Source organism: Anabrus simplex, chromosome 1 (assembly GCF_040414725.1).
Source record: "Anabrus simplex isolate iqAnaSimp1 chromosome 1, ASM4041472v1, whole genome shotgun sequence".
Classification (NCBI taxonomy): domain Eukaryota; kingdom Metazoa; phylum Arthropoda; class Insecta; order Orthoptera; family Tettigoniidae; genus Anabrus; species Anabrus simplex.
The window spans coordinates 1,373,988,680-1,374,012,457 of NC_090265.1; the positions used below are offsets into that span (position 1 = coordinate 1,373,988,680).

The following is a 23,778-nucleotide window of genomic DNA, read 5'->3' on the forward strand; positions in this document are numbered from 1 at the left end:
GGCCTTCTGACCTCAACTTGGCGGGTTTGATTCCGGCTCAGTCCGGTAGTATTTGACGGTGCTCAAATACGTCAGCCTCGTGTCGGTAAATTTACTGGCAGGTAAAACAACTCCTGCGGCACTAAATTCCGACATCTCTGAAAATCGTGAGTTGGTTTATCGTCGAAATGAAGTTATTGCGTGCTACCCTAACCTTCATCAGTCGGCAGCTACTGCGCCCACGACGTCCACCATCTTGGTTTTGATATTACGGTCTGATATATTGCAGTCGGTCTTGCTTCTACAGACTACTGTTCCAGGTTCCGTGGCCAGGGAGCTAGTTGAGTTTCCCTCCATCCGGAGCGAACTATCAAAAAGCAATATATCACCTGAAATCTAGGTATGCCAGGGAAGAATTACTTATAGAAGTATATGTCAGAGAACTTCTAAATCTTGTTCTGCTTCAAGCTACCGAAGGTAGTAGCCTTAGTATTGGAAGCCTCTATGATAAATTAGAAACACAACTGAGAGCTTTGGAATCTTTAGGAGTCACTAGTTATAAGTATGCAGCAATGCTGTATCCTTTGGTGGAGTCTGCATTACCAGAAGAGGTTATGAAGGCATGGGAGAGAGTTCGTGTATCTCATATATCAGAAAATGATCACGATCATCACCTAAGCAAGTTGTTACTGTTTATAAAACAAGAAGTGGAGAGCGAAGAACGTTTGTCACTTGCTCACTCTAGTTTTATTGTGAAGAGGGATGACATGTTATGCGAGCCAGGTAAACAAGAGAGACTTCCCACCGCTGCTGCTTTGTACTCAGGTGAGGGTCAGAAAACTGAAACAGATTGTATCTGGTGTGACAAGAGTTCCCATAGATCTGCTGATTGTTTTAAAGTGAGGAATCTCCAGAATGGAGAGAAGAATGATATTTTGAAGAAAAGGGGTGCTTGCTTTCGTTGTTTAAGGAAGGGGCATAACTCTAGCAAATGTAAAGCATTTGTGAAGTGTATGATTTGCTTAAAAAGGGATCATTGTGCTATCTTATGTCCTGATTTAGTTACTAAGAAAGAAGAGAGGGAAAGTTCAAAGGGAAAGGATAATCAAAATCAAAACACTGAGACTTTAACTGCCTATCAAAATGCAGAGACGCTATTACAGACTCTTGTTGTGAAGGTTTCTGGTAGTGAAGGACCGGTCAAGCTTGCACGAATTTTATTAGATTCTGGGTCAAAAATATCTTACATAACCAAAGAAAGCGCTAGGAAGTTAGGACTACAAAAACTGGGAAAGGAAGTGATGTTTCATTGTTTGTTTGGGGGTGTAGAAACTTCAAAGAGACACATAATGATTATGATGTAACACTACAAGCACTAAAAGGGGATTTCAAATGCACAGTCTCGTTGCTTGATAAGAAGAAAATATGTGGTTATGTTCCAAGATTCGAAACTCAACATGTTTACCCTGTTCTTGCAACTAGAAACATTCAGTTAACTGATGTTGGGGTCAATGTTCCAGAGGTGCATCTGTTGCTTGGAGCAGATGTTTTAGGGAAGCTGCTTACAGGAGTTCTGATTAAGCTGGATGAAAATATGTATGCACTGGAAACCAGGTTAGGTTGGACAGTGATGTGTCAGCGAGATCTGGCTAAGGGCAATCAGTCACTAGTCAGTCTCACTTGTGGTAAAGCAATGGATATATCAGACTTGTGGAAGTTAGAAACTATTGGCATAAAGGACCCTGCAGAGTCTCAGTCAAAGAAAGAGATGGAAGAGGAAGTCGTGAAACACTTCAATGAAACTGTAAGGATGAATGAAGAAGGGAGATACGAGGTTCGTCTCCCCTGGAAGGATGGCCATACAGAATTGTTGGATAACAGGAAGTTGGGTGAGAAGAGGTTGGAAGCAGTCACTAGAAGATTGGTAAACTTGGACAAGCTTAAAGAGTGGAGTGGATAGAATGTGGAATCGTGGAGACTGTAAATGAGAATGACGAGGCGTCAGGCCACTATTTACCGCACAGAGCATTAATTAAGGAATCAAGTTTAACTACCAAAATTAGGCCCGTGTTTGATGCCTCGGCAAAGGACAGTCATGGCAATTCGCTGAATAAATGCTTGGAGAAGGGAACAAATCTAATCGAGATTATTCCCAAACTTTTGCTGCAGTTTCGAAAGCATGCCATAGGGGTCACTGCTGATATTAAAAAGGCATTCCTGCAGATAAGCCTCTATGAGGATGACAGGGATTTTCTAAGATTTCTCTGGTGGAAAGATTATTCCAAAGGCGAGGTCATCACATTGTGGCATTGCAGAGTAGTGTTTGGGGTTACGTGCAGCCCATTCCTATTAGGAGCAACGATAGCGCATCACCTGAGTAAAGTTTCAGCTGAAGATGTGAAAACGGCCAAGAAGCTTCAGAATTCTTTCTACGTGGACAATTGTGTTACTAGCTGTTAAACCAAAGAAGAGATGAGTGAGTTCGTTGAAAAATCTACTAAAATGATGAGTTCAGCACATTTTGAATTAAGAGGGTGGATAAGCAATTCACCAGAAAAATCAGAGTCAGAGAACATTGTTTCAATACTTGGTCTTATGTGGGATGCTCGGTCAGATGAGATGTTCTGTATTATTAATACAGTTGAGCTAACCACACTTTCAACTTCTGAGCGAAGCTTACTGTCAAGTGTGCAACATATTTTTGATCCACTTGGTTTTCTGTGTCCAGTAACATTAATCCCTAAATTATTGATGCAGGAAGCCTGGAGAGAAAAATGTGGATGGGACGAGGAATTACCAGAACAAATAACAAACAAATTCCATTCTTGGGTGAAACGCTTACCTTTGTTGAAACCATGCAGGATTCCAAGAAGGCTTGTACCATGGGAATTTAATAGCAGGGGATTAACTATTCATGTGTTTGCTGATGCCAGCAAGTTGTCATATGCTACGTGTATATTCCAAAGGGCAGAAAAGGACTCTATTGTGTCATAACAGTTGGTCCAAGCTAAAGCTAGGGTTGCACCTTTAGGACCAATAACTATACCCCGCCTAGAATTGTTAGCTGCGGTCATAACCACTCGGTTATGCACACAAGTGAAAAGGGCATTAAACCTCCAAGACTGTAAAACATACTTTTGGAGTGACTCTACAGTGATGCTAACCTGGATCAAGACGAAAGGAAACTGGAGTGTATTCGTAGGAAATCGTTGTGAGGAAATACGCAAGTTCAGTAACCCGAAGGATTGGCATCATGTTCCAGAATTTTTAAACCCTGCTGACCTACTATCCAGAGGCATGAGCGCAAAGTTTCTGGTAAAAAGTAAATGGTGGGAAGGTCGCACATGGCTCAAGGATGACACTGAACGATGTCCTAAATTGGTCATTGCGGCTCCTGAGGATGAAGTCAACAAGGAGAAGAGAAAGATTCTCGTAACGAATACAGTATTTGATAAGGAAGAGTTTACATCGAGACTCTGCTGTTTTTCTAGTTACCATAGAACGTTATGCATGATTGTCTGGGCACTGAGATTTGTCAACAACCTGTGAAACCGATATGCCAAAAGGAATGGAGAACTATCTGTAGAAGAAGTAGTCGAGGCAGAAAAGTGTCTGATAAGATGTGTTCAAACAGAGAACAGAGAGATCATAGAGCAAAAGATGAAAAGGAAAACTCAGATTTTTGAAGATAGTCAGAGAATTCTAAGGCTGCGAACAAAGTTAGCCTACGGTGATTATACAGAAAACTTCAAGTGCCCCATCGTGCTGCCTTCTGAAAACATTGTCGTTGAGAGAATGGTGATGGAAAAACATTGCCTGTCTAAGCACGTTGGACTTCAAACTTTATTAACAATGCTTAGAGAAGACTTCTGGATCATAGGAGGAAGAAAGTTGGTTAGGCGAATCATAATGAGCTGTGTCAAATGTAAGAGGTATCGGTCCAAGTCAATGGAGACACAATCTGCCCCACTTCCCAAGGAGCGAGTTAACTGCACCGCAGTATTTCAAGTCACCGGGGTAGATCTTGCTGGACCATTGTATCTGAAGACTGGAGAAAAGGCGTGGCTCGTGTTATTCAAATGCGCCATCTATCGAGCAGTTCATATTGAGCTTGTCAGGTCTCTGTCAACAAACGCATTCCTACAAGCCCTACGAAGATTCATTGCTCGCAGGGGCAGGGTGTCGGTTATCTACTCCGACAATGGCACAAACTTCACAGGGGCTAACCACGCTTTGCAAGGGTTAAGCTGGGAAGAAGTAGTTTCCAGTTGTGTTGTAGAAAGAATAACTTGGAAATTCAACCCTCCCACTGCTGCATGGTGGGGAGGGTGGTGGGAAAGGCTTATTGGAATGGTGAAAGAGCTACTTCGTCGTAATTTGTGCAAGGCTTCGGTTATTTGCGAAGAGTTAAGCACAATACTGTGTGACTGTGAAGCTATTATAAATTCACGGCCATTGACATATGTATCCGATGAGTTACACAATCAGAAACCACTGAACACAGCTGATTTTTTTCGTGAGATACCCAGCACTGATGTGCCAGATTTGGATGCCATCGACAGAAAAGGAATAGAATTAAGATGGCGTTATCTACAGAAACTGCGGGACGATCTTCGGCAGAGGTTCCGCAAAGAATACCTGGCTCTTCTTATTCAACAGGGAGGTAGGACATCCAACAAAGTGAACGTTGGAGACGTTGTGCTGATCGGAGCTGATGACATCAAACGAGCCGATTGGCCACTAAGTGTCGTTCAGGAGGTGTACCCTGGTAAAGGATGGCGTCGTCAGGGTTGTCAAACTGAGAACGGCTGTGGGCGAGAGGGTGCGGCTGGTTCAAAGGCTTTATCCCTTAGAAGTCGCCTCATCAGATGAATCTGCAGTAGTGCAGAGCAATCGGCCAGATTCTATCCTGGAGATACATCCAGAGAAGGCTTCGCACGGATCATCGGATGCAGTGGCAAATCCACAAGTGAAGTCTACAAGAAGTGGTAGAATAGTGAAAACACCAAAAGGTTTGGACTTATAAATACTCCAGAAGAGACAAGCAATGTATGAAAATCAGTGTCAAATGAAAGATTGTAACGTTTTGTTGTAGAATGCTGCTGTCTACTTTCATTGTGTTGCAATTTTATCTGTGGATTAGTGTAAACAAAATTTTGATTTCTATCCTGTTATGTGTTTGTAGTGGTTGGTATCATGACAGCCCTCCCTTAAGTTTTGTTTCAAAACAGATGATAGTCGTGAAGTGCACAAGGCGTGTGTTTTTATATTCCAGTGGAAGTGCTTTTGTCAATAATGGTGTTAGGAAATATTCCTGTACAATAAATTATTTTCCTTATAGATTAAGCTCCAAATTTATTATTACGGAACACTTTTGTCTAGTCCTATTGCATTCATTTTTGCCACTAGTCTACCATGATCCACCCTATCAAATGCTTTAGACAGGTCAATCGCGATACAGTCCATTTGACCTCCTGAATCCAAGATATCTGCTATATCTTGCTGGAATCCTACAAGTTGAACTTCCGTGGAATAACCTTTCCTAACACCGATCTGCCTTCTATCGAACCAGTTATTAATTTTGCAAACATGTCTAAAATAATCAGAAAGAATGCCTTCCCATAGCTTACATGCAATGCATATCACACTTACTGGCCTCTAATTTTCAGCTTTATGTCTATCACCCTTTCATTTATACACATGGGCTACTATAGCAACTCTCCATTCATCTGGTATAGCTCCTTCATGCAAACAATAATCAAATAAGTACTTCAGATACGGTACAATATCCCAAACCATTGTCTTTAGTATATCCCCAGAAATCTTATCAATTCCAGCTGCTTTTCTAATTTTCAACTTTTGTGTCTTATTGCAAATGTCATTATTATCATATGTAAATTTTAATACTTCTTGAGCATTAGTCATCTCCTCTATCTGGACATTATCCTTGTAACCAACAATCTTTACATACTGCTGACTGAATACTCCTGCTTTTTGAAGATCCTCACATTCACACTCCCCTTGTTCATTAATTATTCCTGGAATGTCCTTGGAACCTGTTTCTGCCCTAAAGTACCTATACATACCCTTCCCTTTTTCACTAAAATTGATATGACTGCCAAATATGCTTGCCATCATGTTATCCTTAGCTGCCTTCTTTGCTACATTCAATTTCATAGTAAGTTCCTTCAATTTCTCCTTACTTCCTCAGCCATTTCTAACTCTATTTCTTTCCAATCTGCAACTCCTTCTTAGTCTCTTTATTTCTCTATTATAATAAGGTGGGTCTTTACCATTCCTTACCATTTTTAAAAGTACAAACCTGCTTTCACATTCCTCAACAACTGCTTTAATCCCATCCCAGAGTCTGTTTACATTTTTATTTGCCGTTTTCCACTGATCATACTTACTTTTTAAAAACTCCCTCATGCCTGTTTTATAAGCCATATGGTACTACATAATAGCCCTACTTTTAAGACCTTCCTGTCTATCACATTTATTTTTAACTACGACAAAAAGTGCTTCATGATCACTACTACCATTTATTACTTTAATTTCTCTATAGAGCTCATCTGGTTTTACCAGCACCACATCCAGGTAATTTTTCCCTCTAGTTGTTCCATCACTTTCTGAACCAGCTGTCCTTCCCATATTAGCTTATTTGCCATTTTTGGTCATGCTTCCTGTCGTTTGCATTTTCTTCCCAATTGACATTTGGTAAATTCAGATCTCCCGCTACAATCACATTATTTACTATGTCGTTTCTGACATAGCTGATTACCTTATCAAATAATTCTGAATCCATGTCAGCGCTACCCTTTCCCGGTCTGTACACTCCAAAGACATCAACGTCCTATTAACTTTAGAAATGAGCCATACACCTAGAATTTCATGTATGTCATATTTAACTTTCTCGTAGCTTACAAATTCTTTTTTCTCCAGAATGAATACTCCCCCTCCCACCATTCCTATCCTATCTCTATAATACACAGTCCAGTTCCATGAGAAAATTTCTGCATCCATTATATCATTTCTCTGCCATGATTCAACTCCTATTACAGTAACTTGTAAGTATATATCTATTAAATTACTTAATTACTTTCACCCCCTTCCCTTCATTGGGTTTTCTGAAATCAAAGGGATACGCGTTTGTTTACTTTTAAAGCCGATTCCAAATACCAACTTTCACATCTGCAACACCTTTCGTTTTTGAGATAATAGTATCTACATACAAATAATCCAACTAATTTTTTCAAATCTCTTGCCCCTCCCCCCTCCCCTTAACTGAATTTCCAAAAAACGAAAAATACTCATTTTTATTTTTAAAGGAGATTCCAAATGCCAAATGTAATGTCTGTAACATCTTCATATTTTGGGATATCAGTATCATCCTAATAAAAATATTTCAACCCCATTTTCGGTCATTTTTACCCCCCACCCAAGTGGCTTTTCCAAAAACAAAAAATACTGTTTCTTTATTTTTAATAGAGATAAAAATACCATTTTTTTCACTTCTGTAACATGTTAAGTTTTTGAGATATATTGTAGACATGCTCATTTTAAAATTTCACCCCCTTTTTAGTTCCCCTTAAGCGGAGTCTCCGAAAACGAATCACGTTTCTTTACTTTTACAGGAGACTCCAAATACCTATTTATATCCTGTAGCATTTTACGTTTCTGAGATAAACTGTAGATATAGCCTTTCTAAAAATATACCCCATATGTCACTCCTGTCTAACCCCCATTAATTGAATTTTCCTGAAACAAACAAAGTATGTATTTCTTTATTTTTAAAGGAGACTCCAAATACCAATTTTTACATCTGTAAACCTTTTAAGTTATGAGATATAGATGCATTCATTTTAAAAATTCACCCCCCTTTTCAACTACTTAATGACGGTATATCCAAAATCTTAACTTAGCGAGCCCGTACATTGTAATATAAATGTACCCTCAAAATTTCATTTCTTTATGTCCAGTAGTTTTGGCTCGGCGATGATGAATGATTCAGTCAGTCAGTCAGTCAGGACATGTTATTTTATATAGTGTATATAGATTATGATGATAATTTTCAGTTCTGGTGTTAATATATAGTGATGATAAGAATAAGCAATTAACAATACTAACTTTACTACAGTTTATTTGTTAAACACATTACCTTTCAATGGATTGGATTTGGCTGTCTTTAGGAACTGACAGATGACATTTCTCAAATGCAATGAGTGAATAACACACAAACAGCAAGAAACAGATCCCTTACTAAGACAACGTCCGACTCGTTGGCTGAATGGTCAGCGTACTGGCCTTCGGTTCAGAGGGTCCCGGGTTCGATTCCCGGCCGGGTCGGGGATTTTAACCTTCATTGGTTAATTCCAATGGCCCGGGGGCTGGGTATTTGTGATGTCCCCAACATCTCTGCAACTCACACACCACACATAACACTATCCTCCACCACAATAACACGCAGTTACCTACACATGGCAGATGCCGCCCACCCTCATCGGAGGGTCTGCCTTACAAGGGCTGCACTCGGCTAGAAATAGCCACACGAAATTATGATTACTAAGACAACAATAGTCATGAGTATGAAATTTGTATGGGAGTAACATAATGAGTGCTGCCAAAAGCTAATGCTAAAATATCCCATTTGGCATTATTCCTTTCGTTGGAAAAATTGTTGTTTTTGTTGTTGTTCTGGGACCTTTTTTTAACATAGCACTTTAAATTCACTATTTTATTTACAAAGATTTGCAGACTGAATGCTGATGGCATAATTTGAAAATGTAATGCCCCTGATATATTTTGTTATTAAATTAAGGCTATAATTCTAATTTTACTTTCATATTAGGCCTATATTAGTGTTTACTTGCATAAAACTCAAACTCATAGGATTCTCAGAAAAAAATTCTCACAAGGTTCAGTGCACCTAGAATGAATATCCTGAATATAGTCATATTTTTTGTTGACTGAAATTCTTGTATTAATTCCTGATGTGATACAGAATAATTTAAATATGGTTTTACAACTCTCATTGTCCATTTGGAAGGAAAATAGATGTAATTGAGTGATAACTCTAAATTATTAGATGACAGCACGTCAGCCTCTCACCGCTGGATACCGTGGTTGAAATTCCGATCACTCCATGTGAGATTTGTGCTGGACAAAGCAGAAGCAGGACAGGTTTTTCTCCGGGTACTCCGGTTTTCCCTGTCATCTTTCATTCCAGCAACACTGTCAATTATCATTTCATAGCATTTCTCAGTCATTCATACAAATCACTCTGGGAGTGGTGACCCCATCATAATAATAGCCTATATATGGTTCATTCATTCCATCCCTGACCTGGTCAAAGACTGGAAAACAGGTTTTCATTTTCATGGGATGCTGAATGCATTTCGCTCTTTTTAGTCAGTAATGTGTACTGTAGTTTAGTGATTCGTTACTCCATCTCACCACTTTACTAATTTATTTCATAAACTAATTGTGGAACTGAACATTTCATTCTTTAATGGCCAAATTTTTAACTAAGCATTATATTTTTGAACAAATACAATTCTTACATTTTAACTGGCTGGAAAATTTATCTCAGATGTATGGAACAATTAGTTAAGAACAGGGAAATCTGATCATCTGTTTAGTACAGATAGTGCCATATTATAACTAAGCTAACTCATGGTTCTATGTTGACCAGGTAATGTTAAAACTACCCTGAAGTCGACAGATGAGTTGCTTGAGATTCTACCTGGACACCAGAGAGGTCTAGATACTGGTAATAAGGAGTATTACCTGAAGGATATGGAAGAGAAGGAAAGCGAACGTGAACATAAGAAGGGAGATGATGGAGAGAATGATGTTCTTGCTGATGTGGTAATATTACCAATTGATAATATACAATATTTATGTGATCAGTAGAACTTGCTTATGGGACCCACAGGCTAGTTGCTAGGTACTCATCTGCAGCATACTAGAGGTCGCTGCAGCATGATTGTGTTTCGTTGCTAGCGACTTACTTGCTTCCTACCAACTATTGTCAACTGAGACACCCTGGCATTGTATATATTAATGTACCATCATTGATTTCTTTACAGCGTAAGGCATTAGACATAATTTAGGAGTTCTTATGTTGCTTTCATTATGTTCCTTTCATGTTTTATGTTACTTTCATTAATCTGTCTCTGTCTTATACTTGGCTTTGACAATATGAAAGTGAATGAGGTATGAACGATGCTAGTATTGTCATTCCTTATGCAGTCAGTCCCTGCTATGAATGGTGTGAAACTGTTGTTCATAGGGTCAGCTGGTGCATGCATTTCAGTGGGCTTGGCAGACTGATATGTAATAGCAACTTCTGGCTCAGTGAGGAAAGCAACAGGAAACTACCTCAGTCCTCATTTCCCTGGTTCACCTCTTCAGTGATGCCTAGGCCGTCTATGACAGCTGATGGTGGAGCTGTTGAGGGTCCAACCAGCCTTCGGGCTGTAGACTAAACATACATACATATGTTGCTGTAGTTGGTAATGGCATCTATCTGTTGAATTCTAAGAATGTTACCATATTCTGTGAATTTTATCCAGTTGTTGCAGGAAGAACAGAAAATATTGCACAATTTATGATATTAGGTTATAATAGTAAACACATTTGTAGGGGCCGGTTGGTGTGTCGTTGGCCATGGCATTGAACACTTCACTCTTGTACAGGTAAAATGAGGTAAGATATGAATCATTTACTTTTTGCACCAATGTAATTTATGCTGTGGGTCCCTTGAGCAAATTTTATCATGTTTGTTTTCTCTGGCTTATTTGAGTCCTGTCCTTAAAAATTCTAGGTAATCACCATAATCTGTTCCTGTTTAAAATTACCTCCCCCTCAAAAAAAGAAAAGAAAACTCCTCTCTGGAAAAAATTCTTCATACAGAAGACAGATTGACCAGTTGAGTAGTACAGTTGATTGATACACTTGACTTCTCTTCAAATCCAGGCTCATTTGATTGGCATTTAAGGATTCTTATATGTGAGAGACCCATGTTAGTAGATCTAGTGGAACATTAAAGGGACCTCTTTCCATGGTAAAATTCTAATGCTCCAGTATGTCATAAGATTGACAGCAGTTGAAGAGAAGTTAAATATGTATGTACTTTAAAACTTTCACAAACAACACCCAGTCTTAATGATTTTCTCATTTGGTAGAAGCATGTATGGTAACTACAGAGAAAGTTCAGTATTGCATCCACTTATACATATCAAGCTCCTCCTGGTTTTAGTATCTTACCATGTTGTCTAATTTTCTATTTTTGCTACACTCATATTTCAGAGACAGAAGACATATTTAAAAAATACCATTCATCTTCTTTACTCTCTTATTTCAATTCTGTGGAAGCAAGCTGAACAATTTGTGATATCTGAAGCCATCTCTTTTCAGTTTTTACAGCCATGTGACATCAGATACCACCGCTACAAAAACATCAGTTCCATTCCCTACTGTACTCCCCACACACCGCCGCTTACAGTTGTGTTATACCTGAAGGCGAGTTAAGATTTTTGAACATAATTTGGAATATTTAATAACAAAGATTATTTCGTTAATGAATCAGTAAACAAAAACTACTTAATACACACAGATGAATACTGACTCAACTGTCGTCGTCACCATCACATTCAAACTGGTCAAGAACTGACCTAATTCTAACACAGCCTGGCATTAGTTTATTGTTCATGGCATGATAGAGATTATCTAGCATAAAATGTGAATAACGAAACACAAAAGAAAAATTATGCAGAACTTATCAAGAAACTCCAAATGTAATGTGTTTTCAAAATGTATACATAAACTTAAAACCAAGAAGTCTGTGAGTTTTAATGTTATACAATCAGCCCTCTTATTTTCAACATCAATGCCTTCAGGCTTAATTTTACTGACACTCCCATTGCTTCTGAAATTGTCACTAGAGCTGACTGCAGTGGTATAGTTAGTCTCTCATTGGCTTATTTTTCCATGTCCACGTCACTTTTATTATCTCCCTCGCTTGTGCAAGCAGCTTTTTATTTTTTACTTTGGAGTTCACAAGTAGCATTGTCTTATGTATAACAAATATTGAAAATGAAAATCCACAGCCTGTTTCCAATCATTCGGCTGGGTCAGGAATGGACTGAGTGAAGCCCCCATCTATCATCCAGGATAGGAATTGTGCCGGCTGCTGAAGCCTGTAGCATTCATCTGGGGCAATGATTAATGACTGACAGATGAAATGAAATGAAATGACATTGGAGAATGTTGCTGGAAGGAAAGATGACAGGGAAAACCAGAGTACCTGGAGAAAAAAATGCCCCCTACTCCGATTTGTCCTGCACAAATCTCACATGGAGTGACTGGGATATGAACCACAGAACCCAATGATGAGAGGCTAGTGCAGTGCCACTTGAACAACGGAGGCTCTAAATCTAATATTGTAGTCACTAAATCTATTTACTGAACATACACTAAATGACTTTACTTTTCAAACTGTTGCTTCATTGTAACATAACAAGAGAAGAATATCATACTTTGTCCAGATAAGCTGTGGTTCGGTGTTTTTAACGTTGTTATGTAAATACTAAATACAGTCTACCTATTTTTCTTTTGGCTACAAATTAAACATATATTATGATTATTAGTAAACTAGTTGTTACCCGCAGCTTCGCTCGCGAGGACATCATAATTTAAAAAAATTAATCATTCCTTGGTACTGCACTAAGACATTATCTGAAAATCCCTAAAGTACCAAAACTCACAAAAAAAAGCGTTACGTTTACCACACAAACTCTTCGTAAACCACGTTTGTAGTATTGTCTTCTGGGGCTAAGATGACCAGGCTACTATCAGAGCAAACTCTGGAACATGCAACATAGAACTCTAAATGTGAGAAACAGTCATCCCTCGAGTCAAAAACAAAAAATACCTTTCTTTATTTTTAAAGGAGACTCCAAATACCTATTTCTACATCTGTAACATCTTCAGTTTTTGAGATATAAGTATCCTCATAAAAATAATTTAACTCTTTCTTCACTTATTCACACCCCTGTTACTTGCCTTTTCCAAAAACAAAAAAATATATTGAAACGGGAATGCCCTGCGAGCATTCACGTTCATACATTTCTTGAGAGGAACTCACTAACACCCGGCTGTATGCATTCAAAACGAGCGCCTAACGCGCAGGTATTGTGGGAGACAGCGTGCAAGCTAGCACTGCTCCAGAGTGCCAGCCAAGGCCAAGTGACGTCACACCGAAGGTTCTCTCTTGTTCTATGACATTTCATCATGAACAGAATGTAATATCATAATTTCGAGAACGTCATCTTGTAGGCCTGAACAATAAATGCTGCTAGCCAAAATTTCATGTAAATCGGCGGAAGGATGGCCGAGATATAAATTTTTCTAGATGCCCACATGTGCAACCGCGCCGTCCGACCTTCGGCAATAAAAGGCAGTCGCTAGCCTTGAGTAAAGCAGTGTGCAGTATGCGGTGAGTGCGTGTGTCACTCAGTGTGTGTATGCAAGCAAGCAAGCAAGCAAGCGAGCAAGCAAGCAAGCAAGCACATCGCTATACGGTTCGTCACTATGTCCGGATGGGTACTTGCGTTCGAAAGTGTTAGTGTTGAAAGCCTTCTCCGTGGACTTGGACTTTGCGCGTGAACGAAAGCTTAATTTCGTTTCTATCAGTCTGTAGAGCTGTGCATTTGTATTTCGTTTGTGGACTGTGAATTTAAAGAGACTGTACATTTGAAACTGTGCTCTAGTTGTTTCCTCTACCGTGTTAAGCTACCTCGTAAAATTGTGTCCTAGCGACTGAGCAGTTCTTTTACGAATAGTGTTACGCTATTTTATAAAGAACAGTGCCTACTTTTTTTCCTCCCTGAAAGACTATGTCTATCGCTCCGTGTGAAAAGTGTTAATATTTCCTAGCATAAACTGTGCCAACCTTCACTTCATTCGAAGACTATGTCAAATCCCCTCATGAAACTGTCAAAAATCGCGCCTCAGTGATGACCTTGTCTCTGAAAAATTACGACGTAACAGGACTTGGACTGTCATAAACTATTTCTTTATATTTTCGTTGAAGCTCTAATTTTTTTCAACAAGAATGTGCGTGCTGTACTTATGTATGCAGTGCAAAGACTGTATCCAAGGAATTTATATTTTTTGAGATTGAGCGAAGTGTTTAATCATTGCATCTCGGAAGGTTCCAGATCGCTTTCATTGTTTATTTAGAGTACGATAGTGTCTACTGTGACTTTGATTTCATCTTCGAAAGTGCGTTCAACACTATTACTGCGGAAACTATTCAAAAGTGCTTCGCCTTAGTTCGCGGTGGGGTAGAAAATTGTCGCACCAGATCCCCTTGGCATTCTGTGCGGAAGTTCTTCACTTCTCCGCTCCTTAACAACTGTTTCACGCTGCACGATCTGCCTCAGGTTCGAGTCGTCGTCAACGTCCAGTGCTGAGACAACACCAACGACGCGGAACGACGCCGACACTGGCGACGAAGGACGACGCCGACGCTGCAGAATAACGTCTCCTCCGCACCTTCAAGGGCAATCTCACAATACATCTGTAAAAGGTGATAAAATTCCTTTGCTTATCTCTTGAATAAACAGCAAGTTCCCCATTAATCATAAATGTATTGCACTACTCTTCTCTCATACTCACTAAGCATGGGCCATACACGCCTTGACATCATCCATGCTCTCCGAACAATTGAAGTACGGGCGTTCCTGTTTCAATATGTTCCTTTATTTTTAAAGCCGATTCCAAATACCAACTTTAATGTCTGTAACATCATAAGTTTTGAGATACTGTATATGTATCCAAATAAAAAGAATTCAACACTTTTTTGGTCCTTTTCATCCTCCTTAAATGGATTTTCTGAAAACAAGAAAAAAACATGTTTCTTTTTAAAGGAGATTCCAAATACCAATTTTCATATCTGTAACATGTTCAGATTTTGAAATATAAGTATCCTAGTTAAATGATTCAACCCCATTTTCAATCCTTTTCAGTCTCCCCTCTTATGTGGATTTTCCAAAAACAACAAGATGCTTGTTCATTTTTAAAGGAGATTCTAAATACCAATTTTTACATCTGTAACATGTTAAATTTATGGAATATACTCATTTTAAAAATTCACCTGCTTTTTCACTTTTCACCCCTCCTAAGTGGATTTTCCGAATACAAAAATAGGCGTTTCTTTATTTTTAAAGGTGATTCCATATACCAATTTTCATGGCTGTAACATCTTTGGTTTTTTGAGATATAGGTATCCTCATAAAATGGATTGAACCCCCTTTTCACTTACTTTTACCCCTTTAAGTGAATTTTGTACAAGCAAAAGCTGTGTTTCTTTATTTTTAAAAGAGATTCCAAATACCAATGTTCACAGCTTTAAGCTGTTCAGTTTGTGAGATATAGAAATACTCATTTTAAAAATTCACCCCCTTAGTGATAGAAAACCCAAAAATCCTTCATTAGTGAGCATCTACACTGTAATATAAATGTATCCCCAAAATTTAATTTCTTTATGCCAGCCAGCCAGCAGATCAGGATAAGCAAATTTCACTTAATCATCTCCTTGGGAAACAAGTTGCTTCAACATCCATTCTTTCTTCCTGTTCTTCAATCTTCGTTAAGAAGAAGATAATGAAAAAGAAGAGAAAAAGACAAAGAGGAAGCAGAATTTTAAGACCCTCCTGTATATTTTCTCTTCTCCAATCTTCCTAAAAACTAATATGGTGATGTTAATGAAAAAGTAGAAGAAGAAGAGAAAACGACATGGAGGAAGGAATGTTTTAAGACCCTCCTGTATATTTTCTCTACTTGTTCAATCCTCCTGAAGAAGAAGAAGGAGAAGAAGAAAAGAAAGAAAGAAAGAAAGAAAGAAAGAAAGAAAGAAATTAGCAAAGAAGTAGAGGAGGAGGAGAAGAACTGGACAAAGGACAATTTTTTAAAACATAGTTGAGTGCAAAATAAAAGAGAATCCTTAGCCGTGAACTGTGCGTCAGATTTATTATTATTATTATGATTATTATTTTATTTTAGTTGTACTGTGATTTCCGTGGAGCAGAGTGGGAAATGCGCGATGGGGCGAAGGGGGGGGGGGGGGGGGTGCGAACCGGATTATTAGGATCAAGTAAATTTATTAATATTTGAGAATGTTTTATTTTCTCTCTTTACTGAATAAGGTAACGAACAACAAAAATAGAGCATTATTATTATCATCATCACCACCGTACGAATTGTTATCAACACTGTAAATACTATCTCTGCAGTGCGGAAACCTCACACTCGCGGGATGCATGCTAGGAAGAATCAAAAGGAAGAAAAGACGAAGAGAAGAAGGAGAAAGGAATGTTAAGACCCGCTAATTCCTTCTTATTCTTTAATCTTCCTTAAGAAGTAGGTGTAGATAAGGAATAGGAAGAAGAAGAGGAAGAGAGGAGGAGGAAGGAGATTTTAGGACCATCCTCAATAGCATTCTCTTCTTGCTCTTCAGTCTTCCTTAAGGGAAAGGAAAAAAGAAGTTAATGAAGTAGAAGGAAAGAAGAATAAGAGGTGGTAGAGGAAGGACAATTTAAAGAGCATCCTGTATGTTTTCACTTCTGGTTTTCTAATCTTTTCTGAGAAGTTAACGAATAATAATCATCATGAGAAGGAGGAGAAAAAGAAGAAGAGAAAAACAAGAAGGAAGCAGAATTTTAAGAACCTCCTGTATATTTTTCTCTTCTTGTTCTCCAATCTTCCTCAAGTAGAAGAAGAAGAAGAAGAAGAAGAAGAAGAAGAACATCCGTCCGTCCATCCATTCATCCATCCATTGCTTATCTGTTATTTTGCTAGCCTCGTCTTAAGCGTCTTCCAAGATTTAGGAAATTTATTGAACATTACCCTTGGAAAATTATTCCAATCCCTAACTCCCCTACCTATAAACAAATATTTTCCCCAATTTTTTCTCTTCAATTCCAACTTTATCTTCATATTGTGATCTTTCCTACTTTTAAAAATGTCACTGAAACTTATTCTCTACTAATGTCATTCCACATCATCTCTCCACTGGTAGCACAGAACATATCACTTTATAATACCAATATAAATGATCTGTTATTGGACATTGCTGGCGCTGTGGTGTAGGGGTAGCGTGCCTGCTTCTTACCCGGAGGACCTGGGTTCGATTCCTGACCAGGTCAGGGATTTTTACCTGGACCTGAGGGCTGGTTCGAGGTCCACTCAGCCTACGTGATTAGAATTGAGGAGCTATCTGACGGTGTGATAGCGGCCCTGGTCTAGAAAGCCAAAAATAACGGTCGAGAAGATTCGGCGTGCCGAGCACATGACACCTCATAATCTGCAGGTTTTAGGGCTGAGCAGTGGTCGCTTGGTAGGCCTAGTCACTTCAAGGGCTGTAGTGCCATAGGGTTGTTGGACATTATAAATTTTAAATTATAAATTTTCCAGCTAACTCATTCCTGGTTGCCAGCATTTCAACCCAGTGTGCTAAGTTGCTATTTTTTTTGTCTAGTTGTTTTACGTCGCACCGACACAGATAGGTCTTACGGCGACGATGGAACAGGAAAGGACTAGGAGTGGGAAGGAAGCGGCCGTGGCCTTAATTAAGGTACAGCCCCAGCATTTGCCTGGTGTGAAAATGAGAAACCACGGAAAACCATTTTCAGGGCTGCCGACAGTGGGGTTCGAACCTACTATCTCCCGAATACTGGATACTGGCCGCACTTAAACGACTGCAGCTATCGAGCTCGGTGTGTGTGCTAAGTTGGGCTCATCAGTTGGTAAATAGCACACACGCCAATACACATGGCCAGTGCATACCATGGAGGCTCTTTTTTTATTTCTTTCTTTCTTTCTTTCTTTCTTTCTTTCTTTCTTTCTTTCTTTCTTTCTTAAGTTTTCATTCCCCACCCTGAAGGGTTGGGCAGGCCACCTAGTGGTTTACGCCATCTCTCTGGCCAAGAGATGCGAGCGGATGGAGGAGATGTGATGGAGAAGGAAGGTGGCTAGATGAAGTGAGAAATGATGGGAGATGTGTGGGAGAAGATTAGAAGGGAAGATGCATGATGAGCATGTGGAGGGTAGCGGTGATATTATTAAGAGATGTGGTGAGAAGGCGGATGATATCTAATGTTGAAAGTGGTAGGAGGAAGTGACTAGACTGGGGAGGGGGTGGACAAATGGGTTGAGGGGCTGAAACAGGAGGAGGGCCAGGCCGGGGGGCGACGATGTGTGTTGTTGTGGGGTTGGCGAACTGTTGAGGGTGGGGAGTGAGAAGGCTCCACTCTGTATTGATGTCCATGGATACGGGCGCCGGTGCTAATGAGGTGGTGGACATCATCTGGAGTGGGAAGATAGAGTCGCACCATGTATGTGGGGCCGTTGATGTTGTTTGATCCTGAATGTGTGTCGAGCTGTAATGCCTTCTGCTTGAAGTTCCTGTACGATGTCCCAGTCAGAGATGTCCGTTGCTATCCCACAGAGAACACAACTAGACATGGTGTGGAAGGATGGTGGCAGCTGCTGGGGCGAAGATTGTGTGGCAGCGGCTGCAGTGATGTTGGCCTGTGTAGGTGGCAGCACCGGAGCGGTGGCGGTCGAAGTTATTGGGGTGGTAGGGAGTTGTTAGGGTGCAGTAGTCGAGGAAATTAGGAGGGAAGATGACATTACGGGCGAAGTGTGACAGGTCGTGACAGTAGTAACTGGAGGTTGGGAAGGGGTGTAGGCAGACGTTGTAGTGGTCATGGTGGTAGTAGTTGTAGAGAAGGAAGGCAATGATTGGTGATGCTATGTCCAGGGTTGAGACACTTTGGCGAAGGGAACAATAGAGGGGTTTGTGGAAATCTGGGATAGGATGTACGATGGAGTTGGCAACACTGCATAGGTTCTATGGTTACTAGTCATGCCGGAGGCTTGCAATCGTCGCAGGTCTTCCTCGTTGCCTAGATATACTAGAATCTACAATGACGGTGTGGAAGTTGCGCTATCATACAGTCTGTAGAGGTTGTGAACTGGAACGCCGGATGTGCGGAGGTCGATGAAAATGTCGTTTTCAGAGAGGTCCAGATCGACATCGGGGATGAGACAGGTAGGTATCTTTGTTAGGGAGGCCGACGTCGTACTTGGTGTCAGACCTATATGCTTTATTAAGTCGGCTAGGTAGCTAGATAGAGATGGGGGCCACCCGGCAGAGTAAAAATATTTGAAGCTGCTATGGAGTTTCGTAGTCCTTAATGGAGAGATGTGGGGACCTCTGCCATGGAGGCTCATTCGTTTGTTCGAACATGTTTTCATTCCCCACCCTGAAGGGGTGGGGCGGGCCACCTGAAGGGTTACGCCATCCCTCTGGCCAGGAGCTTGGGCAGGGTTGAGGATATTTGAAGGAAGACGGAGATGGGAAAGGAGATGTGTAATATTAAGGAGTGGTGAGAAAAGGGCCTCTTGGCTAACGGGGTGTAGTGTGTTGAGAGATTTTATTACCAATAATAGTTACAGATTTACAATTCTGGTTGCAACATGTTGCAAAGATTATTCACGAAATTATAAGCATGTAGGGAAGCATGATGGGGGTAAAGGAAAAATGCAAAGGCTGTGGGACAAGTGAGGGATGTGTGCGAGGGGTAAGGGAATGGGCTAGGTTGTGGAAGATACAAGAGAAGCGATGCAGTGCAGTGTGTAAGATATGGAAGGGGTTTGATAGGGATGGTAGTGAGGGAGAGAAATTGGGTGGAGGAGGGTAAAAACGGATTTGTGGACTTGATGGAAGGAAAGATGGAGCCGGCCGGGGACGGCGACGAGGTGTGGGAGGTCAGGTTGGCTAGGAGAACGAGAGGTTTCAATCTGATGATGGTGGCGTTGGAGATGGATTCCATTGTCGATGAGTTGTTGGGTGGTGTCCGGAGTCGGTAGATGAATTCGAACGAGGTATTTAGGTCCTGAGGCATTGAAAATCCGGGTTGCTCGGCGCACTGGTGTTCCGGTCTGGCAGAAGGCTTGGACAATGGTATCTGTGGATAAGAATGGGTCCACTCCTCAGATGACGCAGGTGCAAGTGGGCGATGATGGTGGCGTCGTGTCGGTGGCAGTTTCAGTTGCTGGTTGTTGACTTGATGGGGTAAGGATGGGAGGGGTGGGGAGAATAGTTATTATTATTGATTATTAAGTTCCTGCGGTACCAGGATCGTGACCGCATTTGGAAAGCTAAACGTCGGCTAAAAGGCACGCAACTTCTCCTGACGGAATCGCTCACGGGTACCAGGAAAAAATATTTTAAATCGTGCACGAGGTCACTTTGGCTTAAATCGTGTCTGGAGCCAGGACGGTCGCATTGTTATGCTATGTGACAATGCACGAAAGGTGTTAATTACTACAATGATACAACTTGTTAGTTTAATGTAAAACACGAGTGAGCATTGATACGGTCTCATTACTGGGGTGACATTAATGCATAATGTTGTAGTTTTAAGTAAATGTGCGTGTATGTGTGTGAGTGAATGTGATTGTGCCCCTGGAAGTACTTGTGGAGAAAACAAGGTGAGTAAACAGAAGTATTTTCTAGATAATGGCTAGTCACAATACAAGTGTTATTTCTACAGATTGTAGTGACCTTGATGTCAGTGACCCGCTCCTACCCCCTTCCTAGTAGCCCCCCTCACCGTACCCTTCAACAGAGTCAGCGGAAAACATTCTCAGGGAAAGTCTTTCAAGACATCGGCGAGCCCTACAGTGTTGTCATATTAACGCGCAATCGTTAATGGCTCACATTGACATAATACAATCCCTCTTTAATGACAGTAATACCTTGCACTGCATATGTGTAACTGAGACTTGGTTACAACCCTCACTAAACTCAGGCCTTGTTGAATTAAATAACATGACTTTACATCGTCTAGACCGAAGAAAACATATAGGGGGAGGGTGTGCTATATACTGTCATAATGATCTCAAAAGTAAAATAGTGGCTACTTCAGACCAGACAATTCCCAATCGACCTGAGTTTATGTTTACAGAAGTTTTGGCTAACAATCAAAAAGTACTGATCGAAGTAGTTTATAAACCCCCAGGCGTAAGACATATATCGGACCTCGAAATTTGCTTAGCCAATTCCACTGTATGAAAATATAATTATACTTGGAGATTTTAATACAAATCTGCTGACTGCGACAAATGACTCATTACATTTACAAAATATGTTCTTTAACTTAGACCTGAACATCCTACCTCTAAATGCTACTAATTATCTACATACAGTAAACCGGACGACTCATACTTTGATTGACTTTATCATAACTAACAATACTGAGAAAGTTTTAAATCACGGACAGCTTGCAGTGCCAGGTATTTCTACCTATGATCTAATATATGTCTGCTATTCATTAAAGATGCCAAAATATGAAACTAAATATATAACACACAGGGATATCAAAAATCTGGACAAGGAAAGAATACGACACGAAGCATATTATCTGCCGTGGAACAATATTTTACACATGGATGACTATATGATCTGGTGTTAGAACTGTATGACAGATTTGCTCCCAAGAAAGAGATCTGGCTAACTCGACCACCTTCTCCGTGGTTGACTAGTGAGATTAAATCAGAAATGGCAAAGCGTGACTCATGGTACAGAAGGTTTAAACGAACGGGTAATGCTAATGAATTTGAAAATTACCGCGTTCTACGCAACAGGGTTAAACAGTTAATCAGAAACAGTAAATATAAACACATATGTCAAGTATCGAAATGCAAGAACTGGACAGAAATATGGAAACAATTACGAACGATGGGTATAGGTCGAAAGTTATTAAAGCAGGCGCCGAATGTATCCCTTGATGACCTAAATTTACACTTCACGTCAGCCACATCCACTGTAAGAACAAATAATAATAATAATAATAATAATAATAATAATAATAATAATAATAATAAAAATGTTCATTTTATGCCAATTCATGATACATTTGTGTTTAAAGAGGTTGGTATAAATGACGTAAAACGAGTTATGTATTGTCTCAGATCAAATGCTGCTGGACACGATGGCATACCTCTGTCTTTCTACAAATATATCATTGGCGCCATTCTGCCGATCGTAACACACATTATTAACTACTGTTTAACCCAAGGAATTTTCCCTACGGCCTGGAAGGATACCCTCATCATCCCAATCCCAAAAAAGGATGGACCCAGTATTCCTTCAGATTACCGACCAGTTTCTATCCTACCACCCCTGTCCAAAGTGCTGGAATGCCTGGTAAATGAGGAAATCCTTACGTACTTACATAAATATGCTTTAATTGACTCTTACCAATCAGGCTTTAAGAAAAAGCATAGTACCATGACAGCTCTGCTGAAAGTGACAGATGACATTAGATATGCAATGGACAACAAACAAGTGACAATACTTACTCTTTTAGATTTCAGTAGCGCATTTGATACTGTTGATCCTAGGTTGCTTCTTCCCAAATTACAGTCCTTAAACTTTAGCCAGAAAGTGCTGGAATTTTTCTATTCTTACTTCACAAACCGCCGGCAGTGTGTGGTTGCAACTAATAATAAATCAATGTGGCGAACATAAAATCAGGGGCGAAGCGTCAGGGGAGACAGGGTAGACAGCGTGTACCCTTAACATTTTGTGAACGAAACATTGTCTAGTTAATTCAATTACTTTTTAGAACATTAATTATTTCCACATTCATGACATTATTGTATTCCTCGCTTTACTTATTTTCGTCTCACTTCGGCAATGCAAGAGCTCGCGTCAGTTACACGAAGCACGTAGGCGGAGGTAGACGATGTCCATTCTGTGTACGTTCCCTTTGATTTTCAAAGCTTTCAGATAGAGCAACACTAACGCTATCTGTAGGTGCTGACTGTGGAACTATTCTTCTTCTTCTTCTTCTTGGTTAGTTGTTGGACATCGTCGTAAGACGCTACGTCCAGTCACTGGTTTGCGGGTTAAGGAATGTCGGGGAGAGGTGCCAACAGTAAAAGAAAGTAGTACACTACGAAAGAGGAGGGAGAGCTATGGAAAAAAGCGAATGGCAACGGTTAATGATGAAACTTAGAAAAATACCAATGATATATAGGCTAAACGATCAGGGAAGAACACAAAAACACTGGGACACAAGGTTCTAATTCTTCACGTCTGTGTGGTCTGCCACGACGTCTTACTACAAACAAACAAAAACCGGACCACATATAAGGGTGATTATGTGCAAGTCCGTACCCAGATGAAAGGAAAAGGTTACAACTGGATGTTACATACAACAAAAAAACATTGATAATTAAGTCCACAACGTGAAAAGTCGGTTAGGACACGAAACACGAAACATTTAACGACAGTTGGTAATCCTCATGAAAAAGCGTATCTATGCATTCGCGACGGTGATGTTCATATGTCTAACAGTGAAAAAAGATGGGAGTTACAGTACCGACTACTCGGCCACATGGACAGAAGGTACTGTCAAGAAAAGTAAGGCAAGAGAGATGTGTACGCTGACAGACACGATTGAGGCGGAGGCGGATGTGTGGAAAGTGCTCCTACAATTCTATTACAATAGCCGTATGTTTTACTTGGAAGGAGGAGAGGGTACATATGAAAGAATATCTTCCTGTAATGACTTTAACAAATGCTTCAAGTGGACATTTTGTCCCACGTCGGCTATTACATCGTCAAGTTTCTTAGAAAAGGTGCGACATTGGTCGATAAAATTAACATTGGAAGTACCGTGTAAAGCCGGGACAGAGGGAGATGCTGAAAATGGTGCGTGG

At 40.2% G+C, this 23,778-nt stretch overlaps 1 protein-coding gene across 1 annotated transcript in view; it reads left to right on the forward strand.

Annotated features, from left to right (window-relative positions):
- LOC137498203 (prolyl 4-hydroxylase subunit alpha-1-like) overlaps window positions 1-23,778 on the forward strand; it is a 698,966-nt gene that overhangs the window by 276,529 nt on the left and 398,659 nt on the right. The window contains exons 9-11 of the mRNA XM_068225776.1: window positions 1,500-1,593; window positions 4,509-4,747; window positions 9,671-9,846. Coding sequence (XP_068081877.1) covers window positions 1,500-1,593; window positions 4,509-4,747; window positions 9,671-9,846 — 509 coding nt within the window. The remainder of the gene's footprint in view (window positions 1-1,499; window positions 1,594-4,508; window positions 4,748-9,670; window positions 9,847-23,778) is intronic.